Here is a 26560-nt window from a genome sequence, read left to right as displayed (position 1 = left end):
TTATTATTATTATTATTATTATTATTATTATTATTATTATTATTATTATTATTATTATTATTATTATTATTATTATTATTATTATTATTATTATTATTATTATTATGCGCCAGCAGATTCCATAGCGCTTTTATTCCGCAGCGCATTTTTTTCCATTTTACTGGTAAAATCCCAGTGTTGGCAAACTGCATGCACTGGTTGGCTGTCTTTTATCTCCTCTCTATAGAACTGTGTAATACTACATGTCCTGTACTGCTCTTTACCTGTGCCAAGATGAACTGCTCTGCTGGGCACCAGGTGAGGGCAGCTTCATTTTATGCTTCTGGGACCCTGTGTGATCTGTACAAAACCCTGAAAACACTCCAGTCCTCTACATAGAAAGAAATTTAGTCTCTTGTAGCTCTTTCTGACTGTTGTACTTCTTGACTTCTTGAGAGCCTACTACAAATACCTTATTTTAAAAGTTTTTGCTGAGGTGAAGGGGTTAAAGAAGCACTTAAAATATATATCACTCCAGGTTGCAGCAATTACTCATCTGCTCCCATCCATTGTCCCGGCACAATATTATCCCTACAGGATGCTGTACTGTCCCCGTGTCCCGGTCTCTAACCAGCTGCATTTTACTGCTACTTTGGACAGATCAAAGCCCATGTTCTGCGTGTGATCGAGCATTGACTTCCGGTCCCTCCCAAAGCAGTAGTATGGTGGAGTAGGTCAGAGACTGTGTCATGTGGGCCCTGCAGTTGCACCAGCTGGTGGTGGCCACTTGAAAAAACAAAACATGAGTGCTTCTTTTAAATAGGTTTTCTTGAAAATACATGCTAACTACTTCATCTCACATCTCTGCTTCACCTCACCGGCAGCCGCGCATCTCCAGTCCCATTCCAGGTGCAAGCAGTGTGATGCACACTGCCTGCACTAGAGGTTGCCAAAGCTTTCCCAGGCAGCAGAGAGTCTCATTTGAGAAGCTTGGAGACGCTTGGTTTCCGTGAGAGTTTTGGGAGAATGACAGAGGCTTCAGAAACTTCTGGCGCCTCTGGCATTCTTATGGAGCTCTCCCGACAGCCGAGCGTCTTACAGCTTCTCCGATGACACGCTCGGCTGCCCGGGAAAGCTTCGGGGACCTTCTGCGCAGTCAATGTGCCTCACGCTGCCTGCGCCATGAACAGGACTGGAGATGTACAGCTGCCGGGAAGGGGTCACAGGTGAGAAGAATATTATTATTATTATTATTTTTTTTTATATAGTGGTCTTTCACAGGTGACTATACAGACCCGAGCCCTTCATAATTCATACTGTATCTTATAGTGTCTCATATGCCAGGAATTGGTGTCCCAATGTCCCAGACCTTCAGAACAGAAGATCCCTCTTATGTGATGATGACAGGTAGACCATGTTTGGACCTGTGATGTCCTTGTCGTACCCGAAGATATGAATCTGGCTATGTAGCTATAAGATTTATCTGGAGCAAGTTACTAATGAAATTATGTATGTCCTGCAGGAAGTGGTATATTCTTTCCAGTCTAACACAGTGCCCTCTGCTCCACTGTGGACATTTCCTGAAATGGACAGAGATGGCAGCAGAGAGCACTGTATCAAACTGGAAGGAAACACCATTTTTAGAAGGGCATACAGCAGCTGATAAGTACTGGAAGACTTAAGATTTTTAAGTAAAATACAACTCTCTAACTCTCCCAGTCGGTCTGAAATTTTTTTTTCCCACTAGAGTACCCCTTTAAGTAACAACAACTTTTAATGCATGTCCTTTTAATGCATGTTCTTAGGTACAGAAGGTTTGTGTCTTAAATTAGGTTTCTTAAATTGGGTCCTATTCAATGTATTTTACATTTATTTAATAATGTGGTGTTTTTTCTTTTTACCTTATTGCAGAAAATGCAGTGAAGGCACAGATCTAAAAGTCTACAAGGGCTCTTGAGGTAACTCCTGCAACCTAAATATTATTGGTGTGAAATGTTTATTTGTTATATGTTTGGCTTCATTCCCAAACTACTTGTACAACTGCCGAGTTGTTTAAACAATGTCTGCTCTTTGGCAACTAAGCTTCATGAGATTTCCCCTATTAGGACTTTTTATATAGAAAATTTTGTAAAAAGGAAATAACTTGGATTACTGTTACCTTGTTGTTTAACAGTATAAACTCATATGTATATCAAATTGTGATATTAATTTCCCTAGTTTTCTTCATGACTGTATGCTAAATCATCAGTTTTTTCTGTGGGCTGGAATACCAGGGCTGTGGAGTTGGTAAGCCGCAGCTCAGACTCCTGAATTTTATCAGGGACCTACTCCAGCTTCTTCATAAATGGCCAATCAGACACCAGTTACGTTATTTATCACACTGGTGTAAAGTAGATCTGGCACAGCAGCTTCTTCCTAATGTCCTACTTGATCCTGAGGGGACTTGGTGAATAAGTCAAAAATATAAAGCAAATTATCCTATTTGTGTGTGCAGTGGGTGCAGCGTGTCTCCAGCCACCATGTCCTGAAGAACTGAAAACTAGTCTTAGATGGACCAGGTGGTATTTTTCTGCTTTTACGTTTTAACTAAATATTCACCATACATTAGGGATGTCACAATACCAGAATTTTTAAGTTTGATACCGATACTAACTTGTTTATTTCGATTAAATAAAAACAAAAAAACAGTAGAAATATAATGTATAAAGCCCCCTAGACAGTGAATATAATAAACCTGAAATGTTATCACTTTTCTTCAGACCTACATTATTACAGTGTTACCAATTTATGGAGCTCTTTCTTTATTTTATGACCTTTTTTTTAAAAATAAAGTTTACATTTTTTTAAATAATTGTGGTTAAAATTATCCTATTTCAGCTATCGTTATGACGGGGGTTGTAGTTTTGTAATATTTCTATACAGAGAACATGGCTGTCGCTAAGCTAGCTGCCCGCTGTGTTCTCTGCACTATACTTTGTTGAGCTGCACTCTTAGGCAGCTTAACATAAAGTATCGAAAATCCTGGTACCAAAACCTTTTATTGACTGTAATATCAATAGTATCTATTTCAGTGCATCGTACTTCCCTACCATACAAAAATGAAAACTGCTAAGAATACCAGATACCTGTCATATAGAAGTCATACATAGGCCTAGAGTTGGTGTCTGCACTCTCAAAACATTGAGGCCCCAGAGGAACTCCCTGCACAGCCAGTCATTGACTGCAGATCTATCCTGCCTCAGTCACTGACTGGCTGAGTGGTGTTTAGGACTGACTTTACTGCTACACTACTTGCTTCTTACTCATCCTCCTTCTCTATATTACACATGATATCTTCATATTACACTGCTGCTCATATATAGGCATCCAGAAAGAGAAGAGCATAGAAGCCGCCCCCCCCCCCCCCCCGCCCCCATACACATAATGGACAATGCAGAAACAAACTGCCAAATAGTGACTGTTAACTTTTCCCCGACCATCCTTATCTAATAGGGCCAACGCTTTTTACTAACACTAATATATAGAGGAAGTGCTTTACCTTTTGTATAATTAAATGTATGTGAGAGTGTTTTTCTGGTTTAAATAAGGGCCTTAGATCGCTACAACATAAAATATATTAATGAGGAACATTTATAAAATTCATATAAAAGCTGGATTTGGTACATTTTTTCAGACTCCACAGACACGTTACTTTCTTCAGGTCTTCAGTGCAGTTTCTGTGTTTCTCAATTATGGCAGTACAGATATTGTAGGGTTTCTTCGGAGCGGCTTATAATACATCAGACATAAAGCCATTGCTTTATTGTAGCCAGCAGATTCTGGAATCCACCAGAAGTAACTCGATCTAAGAAAAGAAGCAAAACTTCTCCCCAAGGCACATTTTATATTCTCAATGTAAATGCGAGCAAGTATTGGCAGAAACTCCCTCCAGCAGTATTGTATAAGCGTAATGCAGACATTTTTGTAAGCAGTCAACACTTACATTGAGGATGCACCGAAAGTAAACCTTGAGTTAGTGTAGTTTACATTAGAAAGATGGTAGCGTTAAAGGAAAAGTCCAGCGAAAAATTGTCATTAAAGTATTGTATTGCCCCCCAAAAGTTATACAAATCCCCAATATACACTTATTACAGGAAATGCACATAAAGTGCTTTTTTCCCTGCACTTACTACTGCATCAAGGCTTCACTTCCTGGATAACATGGTGATGTCATGATGCGAATCCAGAGCTGTGTGGGCTGTGGCTGCTGGAGAGGGTGATGGCAGGGGGACACTGAGGGACACAGGGCACTGGAGGGACATTGAGCATCCCTCTGCCATCATCCTCTCCAGCAGCCACAGCCCGCACAGCTCTAGGAGTGGGGTCTTGGCATCACCATTTTATGCAGTAGTAAGGCCCCATTCACACGTCTGTGTCAGTTTTTACTGTCAGGAAATCCTGATCAGGAGGCCTTAAATGTCATCAGGATAGTATCAGGATTTCCTGACAGTAATCCGTTTTTACCATCAGGAAACCATCAGGAAAAACCTTCAGGATTTCCTGATGAGAAGAAAAATAGGACATGTATTTCTGCAAACTGGATGGTCACAGCTTGCAGAATTACAACTCCCATCATGCTTGGCTGACAGGTCATGATGGAAGTTGTACTTCTGCAGTCTGTGGTCACCCAGGTTGCAGGACATGGTGGGAGTTGTACTTCTGCAACCTGGATGGCCACAGGCAGCAGAACTACAACTCCCATCATGGCCTGTCAGCAGGGCATGGTGGGAGTTGTACTTCTGCAACCTGGATGGCCACAGGCTGCAGAACTACAACTCCCATCAAGGCCTGTCAGCAGGGCATGGTGGGAGTTGTACTTCCGGGGGGGGGGGGGGGGGGGGGGGGGTTGTATGGGTGCCGCGAGTGGCCGCGGGGGGTACCTGCAGACAAGGATGCGGAAGAGGTAGCAGGAGGCCGGGGCAGAGGCGGAGGGTGAGTGGAACTCCGGACGCTTTCCTGATGTGCATCAGGAAAGCGTCCGGGGCCCGAGCGCTCCCATAGACTCCTATGGGGGCGTCCGGGCCGGATTTCCGGACGAAAATAGGACCGGTTCTAAAAAATCCGGTCCTATTTTCCGGAACGGACACCCTTCCGGAAAATTCCGGAAGGGTGTCCGTGTCCAATGAAAGTCTATGCGTCCGGAAATCCGTCCGGTTTTTCCGGACGTGTGAAGGGGGCCTAAGTGCAGGGAAAAAGCACTTTCTAAGCATTTCCTGTAATAAGTGTGTACTGGTCATTTGTATAACTTTTGGGGGGCAATACATAACTTTAATAAAAATTTTCGCCGGACTTCTCCTTTAACCCCTCCGCGTACCTGTATGTCCAGCGGTCGCTAGGAGAGTTCAGAGCACGGTCGCGTGCCGATCTTGCTCTGAACCGCCGTGATCCTGGGTGCTATATGTAGCCCGTGCCCGCGGCTATTAGCGGGCACGGTCCGATCGCCGTGCCCGCTAATTAAGTATTCAGATGCAGCTGTCGAATACTGAATACTTATTGCAGCCCTTCCCTGGTGGTCTAGTGGGCGGATCTCTTAACCCCTTGCCGCAAAATGACGTTTGGGAAACATCATGTAAAGCAGGTGGTTAATGCAACATGACGTTTCCCAAACGTCATCCTTTCCCTGCCTCCCCCCCTCTTTCCCTAAGTGAGATCGGGCAGCAGGAGGAGGCTGTGTCACACAGCATCCTCCTGCTACCTCTGCCCGGAGGGGAGCCGCGCTCCTCCCTGGACAGTTAACCCCATAGATGCCGCCCCCATGCTCCGTCCCCTCCTGTGCTCTCCCTTCCCGTGTTGCTCACCCTCCCAGTGTGCTGCTCACCCACCGTTCTCCCCCGCACCCTTCCCCCCCCCCCGTGCTGCACAGATCGGCTTTGGGGGTTACCATGGTAACCCAGACGCTTCCCATGGCGTCTGGGTTACTATGCTATACAACGATCAGGCCCCTGCACGATCAGGGGTCTGATCGTTTGAATGAGCAGTCAGTGTGATACACTGGCTGCTCATTCATACAATATACAGTGTAATGCATTACAGCACTCATCATGTGCTGTAATGCATTATACTGTATATACACCTGTAAACTATAAAAAAAAAACACAAAACACACACACAAATTAATTAATAAAACTAATAAATTAAATAGTAAAATAAATACATAAATAAATAATTTAAATAAATATATACACATTCCCTATCCCCCTTTATAAATGATCCCCTATAAATAAGATACACATATTTGGTATCGCCACGTCCGTAATGACTCCGTCTATTAACCCGTTACTTTAATTATACCGCCTGATTAATGCCATAAAAAAACAAACAAACAAAAAAACTAACCAAAATCACATATTTTTTTGTTAATCCCGCCCTCTAAAATATATAGAAAAAAAGATATCTGTACCCAAAAGGTGTACCACTAAAAACATCAGCTTATGCCGCAAAAAAAAGCCCTCACATAACTCCATTGGCGAAAAAATTTAAATAGTACAGGTCTTACAATATGTAAGACTCAAACAGTATATATAGTATAAATGCCATAAACTATAACAAAAACTATATAAAATAGATATCAATGTAATTGTACTGACCTGACAAATATGGATAACATGTCATATGTGATGTATAGTAAAAGGCGTACAAAAAATGGAGAACAACTGGTGCTAAATTGTGTTTTTTTATTCGGACCACCTCATAAAAAAACTTAATGAAAAATTATCAGGGTGTCACATGTCCCCCAGAATGGTACCGATGGGAACGTCAACTTGTGTTACACAAATATTTTGGCACCGCAAGACCTCTGTCACATGGTATAATGGCTATAAAAAAACTGAAATAAGAAAAGACCCCAAAAATACACAAGGCTTCTGTTATGTCTGCGGCCTGTGGTTGAGTCAGGTGACGCACTGCGGCCACATATGGGGGATTTCTAGAAACATTGGAATATGGAGAATAAATATTGAGTTTCATTTTTCAGTTAGTATTTGCTGTGTTAGAGGGAAAAATGGATTAAAATGCAATATCTGCCAAAAAAATTAAATTTTTTTATTTACCCTCCAACTTGCTTAAATTTCTGCGAAACACCTAAAGGGTTAATAAACTTTTGAAATGTTACTTTGAATACTTTATGGGGTGCAGTTTGTGCAGTGGAGGGATTTATGGGGGTAACTAACATACAGGCCCTTACAAATCCACTTCAGAACTGAACTGGTCCCTAATAAAATCTGAATTTGAAATTTTCCTGAAAATTTGAAAAATCGCTGCAAAATTTCAAAGCCCTCTAACATCCTAAGAAGTAAAAGGACGTTCACCAAATGACTTCACCATAAAGTAGACATGTTGTAGATGTTGCATTAATAATTAGTTCATGTGACATAACTATTTTTCTCAGAAAAAGAGAATTTTGAATGTAAAGAAATGTAAATTTTTCAAATTTTTGCGCGCATGTTGTGTTTTTTTACAAAAAACTACTGAATGTATCAACCAAAGTATACCACTAACATAAAGAGGAATATGTCACGAAAAAACAATCTCAGAATAACCGCGGTAGTTAAAAGCATCGCAGAGCTATAACTACATAAAGAGAGACTGGTCAGATTTGAAAAATTTGCCCCGGGCATTAAGGCCAAAACAGGCTGAAGAGGCAAGGGGTTAAAAGCGATCAAAAAGTCGCATATGCGCAATCAAGGTACCGATAGAAAGTACACATCATGGCACAAAAAAATGACACCTCACACAGCCCCATAAACACCAAAGGATAAAAGCGTTTTAAGCATGGTAATAGAGTGATTTTAAGGAACACATATTTGTTAAAAATAGTTTGAATCTTTTAAAAGCAATCAAATAAGAAAAGTTATACATGTTACATATCGTTATAATTGTAACGACTTGAGAAACATATATAACAAGACAGTTTTTTACCCCAGGGCGAACGGCGTAAAAACAACCCCCCCCCCAGCCCCCCCCCCCCCCCAAAAAAAATAAAATAAAATAAAAGGGCTCGTGGGTTTCTAGGTGAAAAATGCAAGTGCTATGGCCTTTTAAGCACAAGGAGGAAAAAATAAAACCGCAAAAAATTTTTATTGGACCGGTTCTCTAAGGGTTAGCATTGATTACTTGTATGTAAAGCATGTTTATACATGGTTCTTAAAGCACAGTGTTTACAATCTTTAAGGGCCCTATTGGCCGCCGACCACGCATCGCTATGTGCAATAGCAACAGTGGGCCAACAGCTGACGATTGCCTAAACAGTTAGCACTTTATATTGCTAACAATGTCCGTACAGCCCTTGCCAAACGATTTTGAGCCATGTCATAGTCCCAGCAAACGACTGTTGATCTAGCAGATGGGCGCTAGTTTGCAATATTGATCGGACCTCTAACGGCCTGTGTAATGTTATGTTTGTTTGCACAGTGTAGTGAGGTAAGGTTTTTATAGTGCTTGAAAAGCTCTATATTGTAATCCGTATTCTTCTTCTTCTTCCGTTTCTTCTTCCAGCCATTTTTCTGCGCGTAATACAGCCCGAACCGCTTTGCGCACAGACTCCGTTCAAACTGCGTTTCGAAGCCCTCGGCGGTGTGTGGTGTGCTATCTATTTTTCGTTTCGATCGGATTTGTCGTTTTTAAGAAATGTACATTTAAAGACCCCAAATTTCCCATAGAAAAAAATGGCCCATTGCAAATAATGGCCACACTCTAACTGCTGACAGCCAATCACAGCACATATGCAAATAGCTGAAATATAGCAGCCAATAGGAACTCTAAGGTCTCGTCATGCATTGTATCACACCATCCACAGTCACATGTCCACTATTGGCCAATAGAAGATGTAATATATGGAAGGTCCTTAACCATTTTGTCTCCCTGACATGAGTAAGATTGTCATGGTAACCGAGCAATGGTCTTTACCATTATAAGTAGCAGAGGTCAGTCAGTAAAATAGCAGAGCTGAGGCAGCCATGTAGCAGGTACGGGATCCAAGCTGCTCTTAAAGGGACGGTACCCAAGCCGCTCTTAAAGGAACGGTACCCAAGTCGCTCTTAAAGGGACCCAAGCCGCTCTAAATGGGTCCCTTTAAGAGCGAACCAAGTACCTGTAAGAGCGACCTGGGTCCCTTGAGGGGGTAAATGGGTCCCTTTAGAGCGAAATGGGTCCGTTTAAGAGTGATCTGGGTCCCTTTAAAGGAAATATTTCGCTCTTAAAGAGACCCGTTTCGCTCGAACTGGGTCCCTTTAAGAGAGAAATGTGTCCCTATAAGAGCGACCTTGGTCCATTTAATAAAGAGCGAAATATGTCCCTTTAGGAACAAAATATGTCCCTTTAAGAGATAAATTGGTCCCTTTAAGAGCGACCTTGGTCCCTTTTAAGAGCGACCTTGGTCCCTTTTAAGAGCGACCTTGGTCCCTTTAAGAGCGACCTTGGTCCCTTTAAGAGCGACCTTGGTCCCTTTAAGAGCGACCTTGGTCCCTTTAAGAGCGACCTTGGTCCCTTTAAGAGCGACCTTGGTCCCTTTAAGAGCGACCTTGGTCCCTTTAAGAGCGACCTTGGTCCCTTTAAGAGCGACCTGGGTCCCTTTAAGAGCGACCTGGGTCCCTTTAACCCCTTAGTGACCGCCGATACAGCTTTTTACGGCGGTCACTAATGGTCCTTATTCTGCTGCCATCAGCTTTTTACGGCGATGGCAGAGAATAAGGCTGCGGGGCCGGGACGGCCCCCACCCCATCCCTCCGGCTACCGGAGGTAGCTGAAGGGTTGGGGCAGTGTGTGGTCCGTCCCGGCCCCCCCCCTTACCGACGATCGCCGCTATTAACGTTATAGCGGCGGCCGTCGGTAAAGGGGATTACCCGTGCTGCCGCCGCCTTTCATCTCCCCCCGCCGTGAATCTACGGCGGGGGGAGATGAAATAAATGTCCCCCAGACCTCAGATCAGCCCCCCCTAGTAGAGCGATCACTAACCCCCCTCCCCCGGCGGCCATCATTTCCAAGATGGCCGCCGCCATCGCTGTGAACCGACTAATGTCGGTTCACAGCGATGGAAAAGTTAAAATGAATGAAAGCCCCATGCTCTCCGGCACCGGAGGTAGCGGAGAGCATGGGGCAGTCATCGGGACCCCCCCTGTGGGGTCCCGGTACAAGCGATCAGCGGTATATACTATATACCGCTGATCGCTTGTGCCATGTGCTCCCGGCACTTTTTATCCCCTGTCACCATGAATGATTGGTGACAGGGGATAAAAAGTGATGTCCCCCCCACCCCCCAAGTCGCCCCCACCCCCCCTGTCAGCCCGTCCCCCAGTCACCCCCCCCCCTTCCCCATATACTCACCTGCTCCTGGAGCTCCGTCCTCCTCGACGTCCTGGCTGGTTATGAAGTGCGCATGCGCTTCACAACCAAAAATGTAGAGGAGACAGCACATCCAAAGAAAATCTTCACTTTTAATCACACAAGTGCAACGTTTTGGCTATAACACCAGCCTTTCTCAAGCAGTCACTGCTTGAGAAAGGCTGGTGTTATAGCCGAAACGTTGCACTTGTGTGATTAAAAGTGAAGATTTTCTTTGGATGTGCTGTCTCCTCTACATTTTTGGATATCCTAACACGGACCTAGGTCCGGTCCGGTAAGACAAGCACTCTGACCCACATATTGTATCACTGGTGCTGCTTCAATATTTGTTTGAGACTGCGCTTCACAACCAGCCAACTCTGAAAATTTAAAGTGACAGAGACCAATTTGGTCTCTGTCACTGAACTATGATTACTGTGATAGAAAATATCACAGTAATCATAGTAATACAGTGAAAATGAATATGTAAAGTACAAAAAGTGACAAACATACAAAAAAATAAAACACACACTTTTTATTATAGTAATAATTGCAGTTTACTCCCAAATTACCCCTAACCCCTCCCCAGATTACCCGTAACCACCCCACGTTGCCTGTAACCACCCCACGTTGCCTGTAACCACCCCACGTTGCCTGTAACCACCCCACGTTGCCTGTAACCACCCCACGTTGCCTGTAACCACCCCAGGTTGCCGTAACCACAGCAGGTTGCCCGTGACCACCCTATGTTTTCCGTAACCACCTCAGGTTGCCCATAACCACTCTTATTTTAGTAACTGCGCTATTCTGATTACCATTACTAGCTGCGGTTTTGCTCCTGTAAATTGGCGCTCCTTCCCTTCTGAGCCCGGCTGTGTGCCCATGCAGTGGTTTATGCCCACATATGGGGTACCGTTCTACTCAGGAGAACCTGCTTTATATATATTGGGGTGACATTTCTCTCCTGTTCCTCGTGAAATTGAGAAATTTCAAACTAATGAACATATTATTGGAAAAATTCGAGTTTTTCATTTTTACTGTCTACTTTTGAATACTTTCCTCAAATACCTGTGGGGTCAAAATGCTCACCACACCCTAAAATAAATTCTTTGAGGGGTGCACTTTCCAAAATGGGGTGACTTATTGGGAGATTTTACTCTGCAGACACTACAGGGGCTCTGCAAACGCACCTGGCGCTCGGAAACTTCTTCAGCAAAATCTGCATTGAAAAAGCTAATTGGCGCTCCTTTCCTTCTGAGCCCTCCTTTGTGCCCATGCAGTGGTTTACGCCCACATATGGGGTACCATTGTACTCAGGAGAACCTGCGTTACAAATTTTGGGGTACTTTTTTAGTCTTGTTCCTCGTGAAATTGAGAAATTTCAAACTAAACGAACATATTATTGGAAGAATTCGAGTTTTTCATTTTTACTGTCTTCTTTTGAATACTTTCCTGTAATACCTGTGGGTTCAAAATGGTCACCACACACCAAGATGAATTCTTTGAGGGGTGCACTTTTCAAAATGGGGTGACTTATGGGGGGTTTTCTCTCTGCTGACACTACAGGGGCACTGCAAACGCACCTGGCGCTCAGAAACTTCTTCAGCAAAATTTGCATTGGAAAAGGTAATTGGCGCTCCCTTCCTTCTGAGCCCTGCAGTGTGCCCATTTAGTGGTTTACGCCCACATATGGGGTACCGTTGTACTCAAGAGAACCTGCATTACAAATTTTTGGGTGCTTTTTGTCTTATATTCCTTTTGAAAATGAGAAACTTTAATCTAAACGTATATATTATTGGAAAATTGAAATTTTCCATTTTTTTACTGCCTAATTGTGAATACTTTCCTCCAGCCCCTGTAGGGTTAAAATGCTCATTATACCCCTAGATTAATTCTTTAAGGTGTGTAGTTTCCAAAATGGGGTCACTTATGGGGGTTTTCAGGATACCAGACTTCTAAATCCATTTAAAAAAAAGAACTGGTCCCTAAAAAAAATCAGTTTCACAAAAATGTGATAATTTGCTGATAAATTTCTAAGCCCCATAACACCCTAAAAAAGTAAAATATGTTTACCAAATTATGCCAGAATAAAGAAGACATATTGGTAATGTGACTTAGTAACTAATTTATGTGCTACGACTTTCTTTTTTTAGAAGCAGAGAATTTCAAAGTTCATAAAATGCAAATTTTTTAAATTTTTCATGATATTTTGATGTTTTTCACAAAAAACACACAAAGTAGTGACCAAATTTTGCCACTAACATAAAGTGCCATATGTGACGAAAAAACAATCTCAGAATTGCTAGCATACGTTAAAGCATCACTGAGCTATAAGAGCATAAAGTGAGACAGGTCAGATTTTGAAAAATTAGCCTGGTCATTAAGGCCCAAACTAGCTGCAGCACGAAGGGGTTAAGAGTGATCTGGGTCCCTTTAAAGGAAATATTTCACTCTTAACCCTTTGAGGACCAGGCCCAAAATGACCCAGTGGACCGCGCAAATTTTGATCTTAGTGCTTTCGTTTTTCCCTCCTCCCCTTCTAAGAGCTCTAGCACTCTCAGTTTTCTATCTACAAGCCATGTAAGTGCTTGTTTTTTTCAGGAATAGTTGTACTGTGTAATGGCGTCATTCATTTTACCATAACATGTATGATGGAATTCCAAATATATTATTTATGAAGAAATAAATAGGTGAAATCGTAAATAAGAATGCACTATATGGTAACAGCGACATGACACTATTATTCTATAGGTCAGTCCGAACACAACCATATGCAGGTTACACAGATTCTCTAATGTTATATATGTATTTTTTTATTAAATCCTTTATTTTGGCAATTAAATATTAATAAAATGGGCCTATTGTGACGCTTATAACGGTTTTATTTTTTCACCTACGGGGCTGTATGGGGTGTCATTTTTTCCGCCATGATCTCTAGTTTTTATTAATACCATATTTGTGAAGATCGGACGTTTTGATCACTTTTTATTGATTTTTTTTAATATATAATGTAACATAAAATCGGTAATCTGCGCACTTTTTCCCCTCTTTTCGTGTACGCCGTTTACCGATCGCAATGTCGCTTGTTATATTTTAATAGATCGGACAATTACGCACGCTACGGTATATTATATGTTTATCTATTTATTTTTATATGTTTTATTTATATAATGGGAAAGGGGGGTGATTTCGACTTTTATTGGGGGAGGGGCTTTGGGGTAGTGTAATAGTGTTTTGAACTTTTTTTTTTTTACACTTTTGAAGTCCCTTTGGGGGACTTTTACATACAGTACTTAGATTTCTACACTGATGAATGCTATGCCATAGGCATAGCATTCATCAGTGTTATCGGCGCTCTGCTCATTGAGCCTGCCTGTGCAGGCTCAGTGTAGCAGATCGCCGATCGGACCGCACGGAGGCAGGTGAGAGACCTCCGGCAGTCCGTTTCAACGATCGGGACCCCCGCAGTCATACTGCGGGGGTCCCGATCGGTAAGTGACCGGGGACTCCCCCTGTCACTTACACTTAAACGTCGCGGTCGCGGCGTTTAAGGGGTTAATGACACGCGGCAGCGCGATCGCTGCAGCGTGTCATTACCGGTGAGGTCCCGGCTGCTGTTTGCAGCCGGCCCCCACCTGCTATGAAGCGCGCTCCGCTCCGGAGCGCGCTTCATAGCGGGAAAAAACACCCAGGACGTAAGGTTACGTCATGGGTCGTCTGGGGACAGACTTCCATGACGTAACCCTACGTCCAGGGTCGTCTAAGGGTTAAAGAGAGCGACCTGGGTCCCTTTAAAAGCGAAATGGGTCCCTTTAAGAGTGATCTGGGTCCCTTTAAAGGAAATATTTCACTCTTAAAGAGACCCATTTCGCTTTTAAGGGTATAAACCCACACACCGTATAAGCAGCGTATTTACTGCTGCGATACGCAGCAAACACGCAGCAAATACGCAGCAAAAACGCAGCAGATTATATCTAAATAACTGAACACAGCATCAAATCTGTACCAACAAATCTGCTGCGTATTTGTTGCGTATCTGCTGTTTATATGGTGTGTGGGTTTGTCCCTTAAAGAGCAACCTGGGTCACTTTAAGAGCGACCTGGGTCCCTATAAGAGCGAAATATGTCCCTTTAAGAGCGACCTTGGTCCCTTTAAGAGCGAAATTTTTCCCTTTAACTCCTTAACGACATCGGGCGTAAAATTACGCCCTGATGCCGGTAAGGGAGTCCCGGGTGCCGCGTGTAGCCCGGGACCGTAGGTATTAGCGGGCACGGTCCGATCGCCGTGCCCGCTAATACAGTAATCAGATGCAGCTGTCAAACATGACAGCTGCATCCGATTACCGGACGCAGCGTCATCCCTGGTGTCTAGTGGGGAGATCGCTCCTCCGGGATGTTATCCCGGAGGAGCGATCTTCGTTTCTGAAGCCGGCCGGGGACCGCTCCAAGATGGCGCCGTCCCCGGCTCGGCACTCGTTTACTTCCGGCTGCAGCAGCCGGAAGTAAACGAGTGCCTATCTCATGGATCTCTGCAGCATATCTATGCTGCAGAGATCTCAATGAGAGATCAAAGCACTTATACTAGAAGTCCCCCAGGGGGTCTTCTAGTATAAGTGTAAAAGTTAAAAAAAAAAATCCATTATTAGTAAAAATCCCCCTCCCCTAATAAGTCTGAATTACCCCCCTTTTCCCAGGTTATAAATAAAAGTAAATAAATAAATAAACATGTTTGCTATCGCCGCGTGCGTAATCGCCCGAACTATTAATCACATTCCTGATCTCGCACGGTAAATGGCGTCAGCGCCAAAAAATCCCAAAGTGCAAAATTGCGCATTTTTGGTCGCATCAAATCCAGAAAAATTGTAATAAAAAGCGATCAAAAAGTCGTATATGCGCAATCAAGGTACCGATAGAAAGAACATATCATGGCGCAAAAAATTACACCTGACACAGCCCCATAGACCAAAGGATAAAAGCGCTATAAGCCTGGGAATGGAGCGGTTTTAAGTGTTGTATATTTGTTGACAATGGTTTAAATTTTTTACAGGCCATCAGATACAATATAAGTTATACATGTTACATATCGTTTTAATCGTAACGACTTGAGGAACATATATAACAAGTCAGTTTTACCCCAGGGTGAATGGCGTAAAAACACATTTCCCCCAAATAAACAAAATGCGTTTTTTTTTTTCAATTTCACCACACTTTGAATTTTTTTCTGGTTTCGCAGTGTACTTTATGCAAAAATTCAGCCTGTCATTGCAAAGTACAATTAGTGACGCAAAAAATAAGGGCTCATGTGGGTCTCTAGGTGGAAAAATGCAAGTGCTATGGCCTTTTATGCACAAGGAGGAAAAACCGAAAACGCAAAAATCTAAATTTGCTCTGTCCTTAAAGGGTTACTGGCAAAATGGGTCCCTTTAAGAGCGAACTGGGTCCCTTTAAGAGCGAACTGGGTCCCTTTAAGAGCGAACTGGGTCCCTTTAAGAGCGAACTGGGTCCCTTTAAGAGCGAACTGGGTCCCTTTAAGAGCGAACTGGGTCCCTTTAAGAGCGAACTGGGTCCCTTTAAGAGCGAACTGGGTCCCTTTAAGAGCGAACTGGGTCCCTTTAAGAGCGAACTGGGTCCCTTTAAGAGCGAACTGGGTCCCTTTAAGAGCGAACTGGGTCCCTTTAAGAGCGAACTGGGTCCCTTTAAGAGCGAACTGGGTCCCTTTAAGAGCGAACTGGGTCCCTTTAAGAGCGAACTGGGTCCCTTTAAGAGCGAACTGGGTCCCTTTAAGAGCGAACTGGGTCCCTTTAAGAGCGAACTGGGTCCCTTTAAGAGCGAACTGGGTCCCTTTAAGAGCGAACTGGGTCCCTTTAAGAGCGAACTGGGTCCCTTTAAGAGCGAACTGGGTCCCTTTAAGAGCGAACTGGGTCCCTTTAACCCCTAGACGACCCTGGACGTTGGGTTACGTCATGGAAGTCTGTCCCCAGACGACCCATGACGTAACCTTACGTCCTGGGTGTTTTTCCCGCTATGAAGCGCGCTCCAGAGCGGAGCGTGCTTCATAGCAGGTGGGGGCCGGCTGCAAACAGCAGCCGGGACCTCACCGGTAATGACACGCTGCAGCGATCGCGCTGCCACGTGTCATTAACCCCTTAAACGCGGAGTCCCCTGTCACTTACCGATCGGGACCCCCGCAGTGTGACTGCGGGGGTCCTGATCGGTAAAACGGACTGCCGGAGGTCTCTTACCTGCCTCCGTGCGGTCCGATCGGCGATCTGCTACACTGAGCCTGCACAGGCAGGCTCAATGAGCAGATCGCTGATAACACTGATCAATGCTATGCCTATGGCATAGCAATGATCAGTGTATAAATCAGAGTAGTGCATGTAAAAGTCCCCCAAAAGGACTTCAAAAGTGTAAAAAAAAAAAAGTTCAAAACACACACACACTGCCCCAAAACCCCTCCCCCAATAAAAGTCTAAATCACCCCCCTTTCCCATTATATAAATAAAACATATAAAAATGAATAAATAGATAAACATATAATATACCGTAGCGTGCGTAATTGTCCGATCTATTAAAATATAACAAGTGTCATTGTGATCGGTAAACGGCGTACACGAAAAGAGGGGAAAAAGTGCGCAGATTACCGATTTTGTTACATTATATATTAAAAAAATCAATAAAAAGTGATCAAAACGTCCGATCTTCACAAATATGGTATTAATAAAAACTAGAGATCATGGCGGGAAAAAATGACACCCCATACAGCCCCGTAGGTGAAAAAATAAAACCGTTATAAGCGTCACAATAGGCCCATTTTATTAATATTTAATTGCCAAAAAAAAGGATTTCATAAAAAAAATACATATATAACATTAGAGAATCTATGTAACCTGCATATGGTTGCGTTCGGACTGACCTATAGAATAATAGTGTCATGTCGCTGTTACCATATAGTGCATTACGTAGACACAGGAACCCCCCAAACGTTACCATATTGCATTCTTATTTACGATTTCACCTATTTATATCTTCATAAATAATATATTTGGAATTCCATCATACATGTTATGGTAAAATGAATGACGCCATTACAAAGTACAACTATTCCTGTAAAAAACAAGCACTTACATGGCTTGTAGATAGAAAACTGAGAGTGCTAGAGCTCTTAGAAGGGGAGGAGGGAAAACGAAAGCACTAAGATCAAAATTTGCGCGGTCCACTGGGTCATTTTGGGCCTGGTCCTCAAAGGGTTAAGAGCGACCTGGGTCCCTGTAAGAGCAAAATGGGTCCCTTTAAGAGCGAAATATGTCCCTTTAAGAGCAAAATCGGTCCCTTTAAGAGCGAAATATGTCCCTTTAAGAGCGACCTTGGGACCTTGGTCCCTTTAAGGGAAAAATGGGTCCCTTTAAGAGCAACCTGGGTCCCTTTAAGAGCGACCTGTGTCCCTTTAAGAGCGAAATATGTCCCTTTAAGAGCAAAATGGGTCCTTTTAAGAGCAAAATATGTCCCTTTAAAGGGGTTGTCCGGCGATAAAAAATTATTCACAGAATAACACACATTACAAAGTTATACAACTTTGTAATGTATGTTATGTCTGTGAATGGCCCCCTTCCCCGTGTCCCACCACCCCCACCCGTGTACCCGGAAGTGTGGTGCGCTATACATTACCTGTCACGTCTTCTTCGGGAGGCCAGCGGATCTTCCCGAGTGCCTGCCGCCCTCTGCAGCGTCATCCGAAGCTCAGCCGCGATTGGCTGAGCATAACTGTGCTCAGCCAATCGCGGCTGAGCAGCTGATGACGTGGCCGCGTCATCAGCCGCGATTGGCTGAGCACAGTTATGCTCAGCCAATCGCGGCTGAGCTTCGGATGACGCTGCAGAGGGTGGCCGGCACTCGGGAAGATCCGCTGGCCTCCCGAAGAAGACGTCACTGCTGACGATCGGAGACCGTGGACGACACGAGATGCGGTGAGTATAATGCACCACACTTCCGGGTCTAGCGTGGGTGGGGGGAAACACGGGGAAGGGGGCCATTCACAGACATAACATACATTACAAAGTTGTATAACTTTGTAATGTGTGTTATTCTGTGAATAATTTTTTATCGCCGGACAACCCCTTTAAGAGCGACCTGGGTCCCTTTAAGAGCGACCTGGGTCCCTTTAAGAGCGACCTGGGTCCCTTTAAGAGCGACCTGGGTCCCTTTAAGAGCGACCTGGGTCCCTTTAAGAGCGACCTGGGTCCCTTTAAGAGCGACCTGGGTCCCTTTAAGAGCGACCTGGGTCCCTTTAAGAGCGACCTGGGTCCCTTTAAGAGCGACCTGGGTCCCTTTAAGAGCGACCTGGGTCCCTTTAAGAGCGACCTGGGTCCCTTTAAGAGCGACCTGGGTCCCTTTAAGAGCGACCTGGGTCCCTTTAAGAGCGACCTGGGTCCCTTTAAGAGCGACCTGGGTCCCTTTTAAGAGCGACCTGGGTCCCTTTTAAGAGCGACCTGGGTCCCTTTAAGAGCGACCTGGGTCCCTTTAAGAGCGAAATATGTCCCTTTAAGAGCGAAATATGTCCCTTTAAGAGCGAAATATGTCCCTTTAAGAGCGAAATATGTCCCTTTAAGAGCGAAATATGTCCCTTTAAAGAGCGACCTGGGTCCCTTTAAGGGATCCAAGTCGCTCTTTTAAAGGGACCCAGGTCGCTCTTAAAGGGACCCAAGTCGCTCTTAAAGGGACCCAAGTCGCTCTTAAAGGGACCCAAGTCGCTCTTAAAGGGACCCAAGTCGCTCTTAAAGGGACCCAAGTCGCTCTTAAAGGGACCCAAGTCGCTCTTAAAGGGACCCAAGTCGCTCTTAAAGGGACCCAAGTCGCTCTTAAAGGGACCCAAGTCGCTCTTAAAGGGACCCAAGTCGCTCTTAAAGGGACCCAAGTCGCTCTTAAAGGGACCCAAGTCGCTCTTAAAGGGACCCAAGTCGCTCTTAAAGGGACCCAAGTCGCTCTTAAAGGGACCCAAGTCGCTCTTAAAGGGACCCAAGTCGCTCTTAAAGGGACCCAAGTCGCTCTTAAAGGGACCCAAGTCGCTCTTAAAGGGACCCAAGTCGCTCTTAAAGGGACCCAAGTCGCTCTTAAAGGGACCCAAGTCGCTCTTAAAGGGACCCAAGTCGCTCTTAAAGGGACCCAAGTCGCTCTTAAAGGGACCCAAGTCGCTCTTAAAGGGGACCCAAGTCGCTCTTAAAGGGACCCAAGTCGCTCTTAAAGGGACCCAAGTCGCTCTTAAAGGGACCCAAGTCGCTCTTAAAGGGACCCAAGTCGCTCTTAAAGGGACCCAAGTCGCTCTTAAAGGGACCCAAGTCGCTCTTAAAGGGACCCAAGTCGCTCTTAAAGGGACCCAAGTCGCTCTTAAAGGGACCCAAGTCGCTCTTAAAGGGACCCAAGTCGCTCTTAAAGGGACCCAAGTCGCTCTTAAAGGGACCCAAGTCGCTCTTAAAGGGACCCAAGTCGCTCTTAAAGGGACCCAAGTCGCTCTTAAAGGGACCCAAGTCGCTCTTAAAGGGACCCAAGTCGCTCTTAAAGGGACCCAAGTCGCTCTTAAAGGGACCCAAGTCGCTCTTAAAGGGACCCAAGTCGCTCTTAAAGGGACGGGACCCAAGTCGCTCTTAAAGGGACGGGACCCAAGTCGCTCTTAAAGGGACGGGACCCAAGTCGCTCTTAAAGGGACGGGACCCAAGTCGCTCTTAAAGGGACGGGACCCAAGTCGCTCTTAAAGGGACGGGACCCAAGTCGCTCTTAAAGGGACGGGACCCAAGTCGCTCTTAAAGGGACGGGACCCAAGTCGCTCTTAAAGGGACGGGACCCAAGTCGCTCTTAAAGGGACGGGACCCAAGTCGCTCTTAAAGGGACGGGACCCAAGTCGCTCTTAAAGGGACGGGACCCAAGTCGCTCTTAAAGGGACGGGACCCAAGTCGCTCTTAAAGGGACGGGACCCAAGTCGCTCTTAAAGGGACGGGACCCAAGTCGCTCTTAAAGGGACGGGACCCAAGTCGCTCTTAAAGGGACGGGACCCAAGTCGCTCTTAAAGGGACGGGACCCAAGTCGCTCTTAAAGGGACGGGACCCAAGTCGCTCTTAAAGGGACGGGACCCAAGTCGCTCTTAAAGGGACGGGACCCAAGTCGCTCTTAAAGGAACGGGACCCAAGTCGCTCTTAAAGGAATGGGATCCAAGTCGCTCTTAAAGGAAAGTCACTGGTAAAGGGGCGCTCTTTTCAAGCACTATGTATTTTCCTGGAAATGCAAATCTAGTTTAAATTGTTGTCCTGAAAGCTTCTTTTCATTTGGGACTAGTCTAATAGTGGCATTGTTTTTAGGATCATTTGTTTGTGCACATTTTACCCCATTTTACTTTATTTACTTGCAGAAAATGCTTACAAAGAGATGAGGTTGGGTTCCACCGAGGCCTAGAACTGTACTGTTAGGAACAGTTCTGCACAGGCAATACACGAATGGCCCAAGGAAGCTCGCAAGTAGACTTTAAGGTTTTAAATGACCTGCGACAGAAATTCCCAGAGGTGCCTGAAGTTGTGGTTTCCCGATGCCTGCAGCAGGTTGGTGCATTACACTAAATTTATATCTATAATATTACTTGGGTTGGTAGTTTTGACCTTAACCCCTTTTTCAATAAAGAGCTTTAGACTGCAGAATGATGCTGTCCAAACCAGAGGCAGTATAGAGTGCTTACAGGCTGTTATCACTGACTGTTCAGTTATACACTAAATTATGTGTGATTTTACTATTAGGACTGGTAGTTTTCATCTCCACTTCCAATTCTTGTAAAGCGTGTCTTTGATCAGAATTATGCTGTCTGAACCACAGGCAGCTTTAAAGGACAACTCCAGTGATTCCCCCCCCCCCCCCAAAGTAACTAAAACACATTACAAAGTTGTATAAGTTTGTAATATGCTTTAATTACTGTTCTGCCCCCTTCCCTATCACACACCCTATCCTAGAAGTATACCTGATCTCTGTCGACCATAGCCGGTGCCATTTTGTGTCAACGACTTCTTCACAGAGGGCTGGCCCCACTGTGAGACGTCATCAGATGCCTGACAGCTTGCTCAGCTCTGGCCACAGAAGGAAGTGCCGGAGAGAAGATGATACAGATGGGAGCCCCGGGGACCCATAATCTGCGGGAAATTCGAACGGAGATCGACCCAGGAGTTAAGGTGAGTATGGAAACAGCATTTGCCGTTTTTTTTTTTTGTTTGTTTTTTACATTCCACCGGAGTTGTCCTTTAAATTAGAACAGGCTTGTAGCATTTTAAAGACAAATGTAGCTTTAAGCAAGACATTGGCAGCAGGGAAATGCCCAGGAGGCAGTCTCTTTGGTTAATCTCTCTCGGTTCAGCATTGCAGAATAAAACTTAGTTGTCAATGACAGACCCTTTTTTAGAGAAGCACTATGGCTGCCTGTTGTATTTTTGGGGCTCCCCCTCCCCTGGTAAGATCTAACAGTAAAATCTTCTTCTTTAATTTCCTAGAATAACAACAATCTGGATGCTTGCTGCGCAGTTCTTTCTCAAGAGAGTACAAAATATCTGTATGGTGAAGGTGACGTGTCTCCTTGTGAAGAATCGAGCATTGCTGGTTTAAGGAACCACATGACATCCCTTAATCTGGATTTACAGTCTCAATACCATGAGGGCAGGGATGGAAGCAGAGTAAATGGAAACAGCAGGACTTTAAGTCACAGCATAAGTGATGGACACCTTCAGGGAGGGCAGTCCAACAATGAACTGTATCAACAAGAGCCACAGACTGCACCTGTTGTGCCTTCTAGCTATAATGCCTTTGGGATGACTAATACAACTAATGCTTCGAACCAAGGCCATCAATTTGGATTTCACTTGGGCGGCAAAGGCTCTTTGGGCTTGCAAACCACCAGATTCAATCCTATCATGGTTACCTTGGCTCCAAATATCCAGTCTAATCGTAATACCCCTACATCTTTGCACATACGTGGTGGCCAACCACCTGTACTTAACAGTCCACATGGAAATTCTATATATATCAGACCTTACATCACTTCTCAAGGTGGTACATCAAGACAAAACCCACAACAATTCGGTTGGATGCCTCCAAATCCCACACAACAGCAAGCTTATCAAGCCACTCAGCAAAGTCCTTGGACAACCCTTCCTTCTTCCTATACTCAGTCACATACCTCAGCACAGCCTAACCAGCAGGGTCACCAGACCTCTCACGTGTACATGCCTATTAGTTCACCCACCAATCCTCAAGCCCCAGTGCTTCATTCATCAGGAGGTTCCCAGCCTTCAAGCCAATACAACATTCAGAATATCTCAACTGGTCCCAGGAAAAACCAAATAGAAATTAAACTTGAGCCACCCCAAAGAAGTAACTCAATACTGCGTTCCACTAATTCTTCTGCTTTGAACAACCAGTCAAGGAATCAGCCCACTGTTTACATTGCAGGTCCTCAAAACGCAGATGAAGGCTTAGGCCGTAGCCAGCCTAAGGTTTATATTTCAGCTCCTGGAGGTGATGACCAGATTGTTAGAAATCAGCCAACACTCTTTATTTCTACTAATCCTGGTGCAGCCAGTACAGCCAGAAATGTCTCTGGGCAAGTAAGCATGGGACCCGCCTTCATCCATCATCATCCTCCCAAAAGCCGAGCACTTGGAAACAACATTTCTGCAACATCGCCTCGTGTTGTGGTGACTCAGCCCAATACAAAATATACTTTTAAAATAACTGTGTCCCCAAACAAACCTCCTTCAGTCTCCCCCGGTGTTGTGTCCCCAACCTTTGAGCCTACAAATCTCCTTCCATTTTCAGAGCCAGATGGTATCCATATAGCAGACCCTGTTTTAGGACATGATAAAATAAATGATGTAAGGAAGCTAAGCGTGAGTTCAGATGACGCAGCTTATACACAAGGTAAATATTAATATAATTAATTTTTTGTGATCATTTTAGAGTATGTGTCATAAAATAAGTTTTGACATGTCAGAAGTTAGACTGATGGGGTTTGATGGTTCTCCGTAGCGAGACCTCTTCCGATCAAAAACTGCTGACATGTGGATATTTCCACTCGCGCTGCCAGCCATGTTTCTTAATGCTGCCCATGAGTTGGGTAGACAGACAAATTGTGGTCTACCCTTTCATTAAAGGGGTTGGCCACTTTATATTAAAATAGGTCAGTACAAAGTATTAGTAAGTGTGCTCAATGTATATACTGACAGCAGCTCTCTGTTTACCTCATAGAGCTAAAATCAGACTCCCTTCCTCCAGGCTGGGCTGCCCTGCTCTGTTTTGTTTCAGTCCACAAAATGGCTGACACGGAGGAGCATGTGACCATGCCCTGTCCACTGTGTTCTCCATAGACATATACAGGCTCAGTGGTGGACACTGGGGGGCGGGGCCTGGTCACATGCTCCTCCATGTCAGCAATCTTATGGACCAAAACACCACAGAGCAGAGCAGCCCAGCCTGGAGGAGAGGAGTCTGATATTAGCTCTATGAGGTACACAGGGAGCTGCTGTCAGTATATACAGTGAGTACACTTACTAATACTGTACACTGAGCAATAAACACTGATCTATAAAGTGGCTAACCCCTTTTAAAATTTTGATTAGATTTTCTTAGACAGTGCCCATTTCAGTTTCAGGGTTCATTCATTCACACATACAGGATCTGCAGCAGATTTGATGCTTTGGCTGGAATAATACACTGGACTTTATTCATTTGTCTAACATATTGGTAATAATTATAGTAAAGGTAAGTTATTAGTACATTTTGAAGTCACATCCTGTATAATTCGCAATGCTCAAAATAATTTGTGTTATAATATATGTAAGCAGGCATTAACACTTTTGCTGTTCCTGTACGTAAATCTGGTATTGCATATCCACAGCAAAAAAAAAATCACCGAGTGTGCTTGAAACTTGCAGCATGACCTAAAATCCACACCATTTTTTTTCCTATGTGTAATGTGAATTGGATTCTGTAAAAAAAAATGTACTGTTCAGTTGTATTGAATTTAAATGTGTCTACATTCTCCTTTTGTGGACCTGCTTGTACAAGGAATACAATATTGCATTAATTCTTGGGAACTCTGCATTAGAATATGCTGTCCATAAGGAGCCAAACTTGCACTCTCCTTCCAAATTGCAGATGGCTTCTGGTTTTATTATGAGACTCTGTATGGCCTTGCACCTTCCCTGACTTTGGCTTGTCTGGATGACCTTGCATCAGCCATTGCCTGCTACATCAGACTCTGGCCCCCCCACTTCCTGTGGACGCCATCTCCTCCCTAGAAGCTCCCATTAAATCTATGTAATAGGCCATCAAATCCTTCCCATCTAGTAAAGCTTCTGGCCCTGATGGTCACGCTATTCTTTACTATAAAACTTGCCCACCTCCTATGTGACCATTTCCTCTTGCATTCCCTTCCCTTACTCTCCCATGACTCACTTCGAGCTCAAACTACTGTGATACTAACGGAGCAGAAGGACGTATGTCCGTCTCTGGCTGAATTACCAACCTATCGGCCTCCTAAATTTAGACATCAAAATTAGGGATAAGCATATTTCAATACTAGCAAAGCGCTTTGCCGGGCTCGTCGGTCAGCTTGTTAGCTCCGTGCAGCTCCGGGTGTCTGGGAGAAGTTCCGTTGACAGCCACTTTCCAGCTGCAACGTCACATACTTAAATGATCGATTGTCTGCTCATAAAGCCATTGATGCTTTATGTGGTGTCATGCCATCATTTTTAGTGCCATTTTAGACACTGGTTGTTTATTTTAAAAATTCAGTACATTCAGAATTAAAGAAAAAAAAATATGCTTTCAAATATAGGGCATGAGAAGCTTTCTGTGAAAAGATTCTCAAATACTCTTCTCGCCTACTTGGCAGAAAAAAACTCCCTGACCATGCAGACTTTTCATGATGGCCTTGTCAGTGGGTTTATCTTATTCATGTAATGTGTTTTGATCTTGTAATGTTCTTGTTTGTTAACCCCTATTACTTGTATAGCGCTCTGAAATCAAATGAATAGTAATAATACCTGATAATCCAATCAAATTAATTGATGCCCAATAACATCGCGCATGTTGGCTGATTGTTGCCTTTAAACTTAAGCTACTACACAAAACTTATATTGTCCGTTTATTAGCCAAGTACAGACGATAATGGCTTCATGTACCCTTACAATTGACCAATGTGGTGTATTTGTTGTAATGTTAAATGAAAATTGATACCCACAATCAAGCAGATCTCTAGAATAAGCCAGGGCCATGGCTGTGCTGTTAGTTACTGGACTCAAAGGGAGCTGCAGCTGGTTAGAAGGATGAGCCTTGATTTATCTTTGTTCTAAGGGAGCCTTTACACAGAGATTTGGCTGATTTTTGAAGCCAAAGCCAGGAACAGGCCATAAAGGAAAGACCTGAGATTTTTCTTCAGCTCCATTCCTGGCTTTGGCTTCAAAAATCTGTCAGATATCTGTCAGATAATCTGTGTGTGTGTGTGTGTGTGTGTGTGTAAACGGACCCTCAGTGTCAGCAGTTTGGAACATAAATTGCAGCTGACAGATTCCCTTTAACAGCACAGCTTTGTCCTTTTCCATGTTGTCCCTCATGGGGTCTTCATGGGACCACTCTTCTCCACATACCTTCTGTAGAGTTTTGCCTATAAGCCCATCTCTAGAGGGTTAACCTAACTAATGTATTTTTGAGTAAGTGGTTTTAGAAGTTAGGCGCTTCTCCCTAACTAATATAATTTAAAGCAGAGCTGTCCTCTCAGTATGCTGCCCGATGTAGCTACTGGTCTGTCCTTGCAGCTAGAATATACTAGGCTGAGAATGGACTCCACTATATTGTGTTAACATTCCTGTAAGCCAGGTGGATGCTGCCATATGTATTCCTTTGACAGACTTATTGCAGAGTTAATTGTTAATAATTTAGTGGTATTGATTTTTTTTTTTGATTTTTTTTTTTTTTTTGATTTTTAAGTTTTAAGTCCTTTTTTTATAAACCTGTTTTTTCAGCTTTGCTGATACATCAGAAGGCGAGAATGGAGCGACTACATCGAGAACTAGAAGTACAAAAGAAAAAGCTGGATAAACTTAAAACAGAGGTTAATGAAATGGAAAATAATCTCACCCAGAGACGCCTAAATAGGTCAAATTCAGTTTCTCAAATTCCATCAGTAAGTATACACCGTACC

At 44.0% G+C, this 26560-nt stretch overlaps 1 protein-coding gene across 4 annotated transcripts in view; it reads left to right on the top strand.

The window, feature by feature from the left end:
- TAB2 (TGF-beta activated kinase 1 (MAP3K7) binding protein 2) overlaps positions 1-26560 on the top strand; it is a 111379-nt gene that overhangs the window by 49445 nt on the left and 35374 nt on the right. For 3 of the 4 annotated variants that reach the window (XR_011363655.1, XM_069975051.1, XM_069975053.1), the window contains exons 2-5: positions 1891-1937; positions 20735-20921; positions 21855-23277; positions 26382-26542. Coding sequence is in view for 3 of the 4 variants with exons in the window: in XM_069975051.1 (XP_069831152.1) it covers positions 20820-20921; positions 21855-23277; positions 26382-26542 (1686 nt within the window). In the remaining variant the exon portion in view is untranslated. Of the gene's footprint in view, positions 1-226; positions 298-1890; positions 1938-20734; positions 20922-21854; positions 23278-26381; positions 26543-26560 lie in introns of all 4 variants that reach the window. The other variant, XM_069975052.1, reaches the window with a different exon arrangement.

Source organism: Dendropsophus ebraccatus, chromosome 6 (genome assembly GCF_027789765.1).
Source record: "Dendropsophus ebraccatus isolate aDenEbr1 chromosome 6, aDenEbr1.pat, whole genome shotgun sequence".
NCBI classification, from domain to species: domain Eukaryota; kingdom Metazoa; phylum Chordata; class Amphibia; order Anura; family Hylidae; genus Dendropsophus; species Dendropsophus ebraccatus.
The sequence above is the reverse complement of the archived record's forward strand: the minus strand, read 5'-3'. Positions and strand labels throughout refer to the sequence as shown.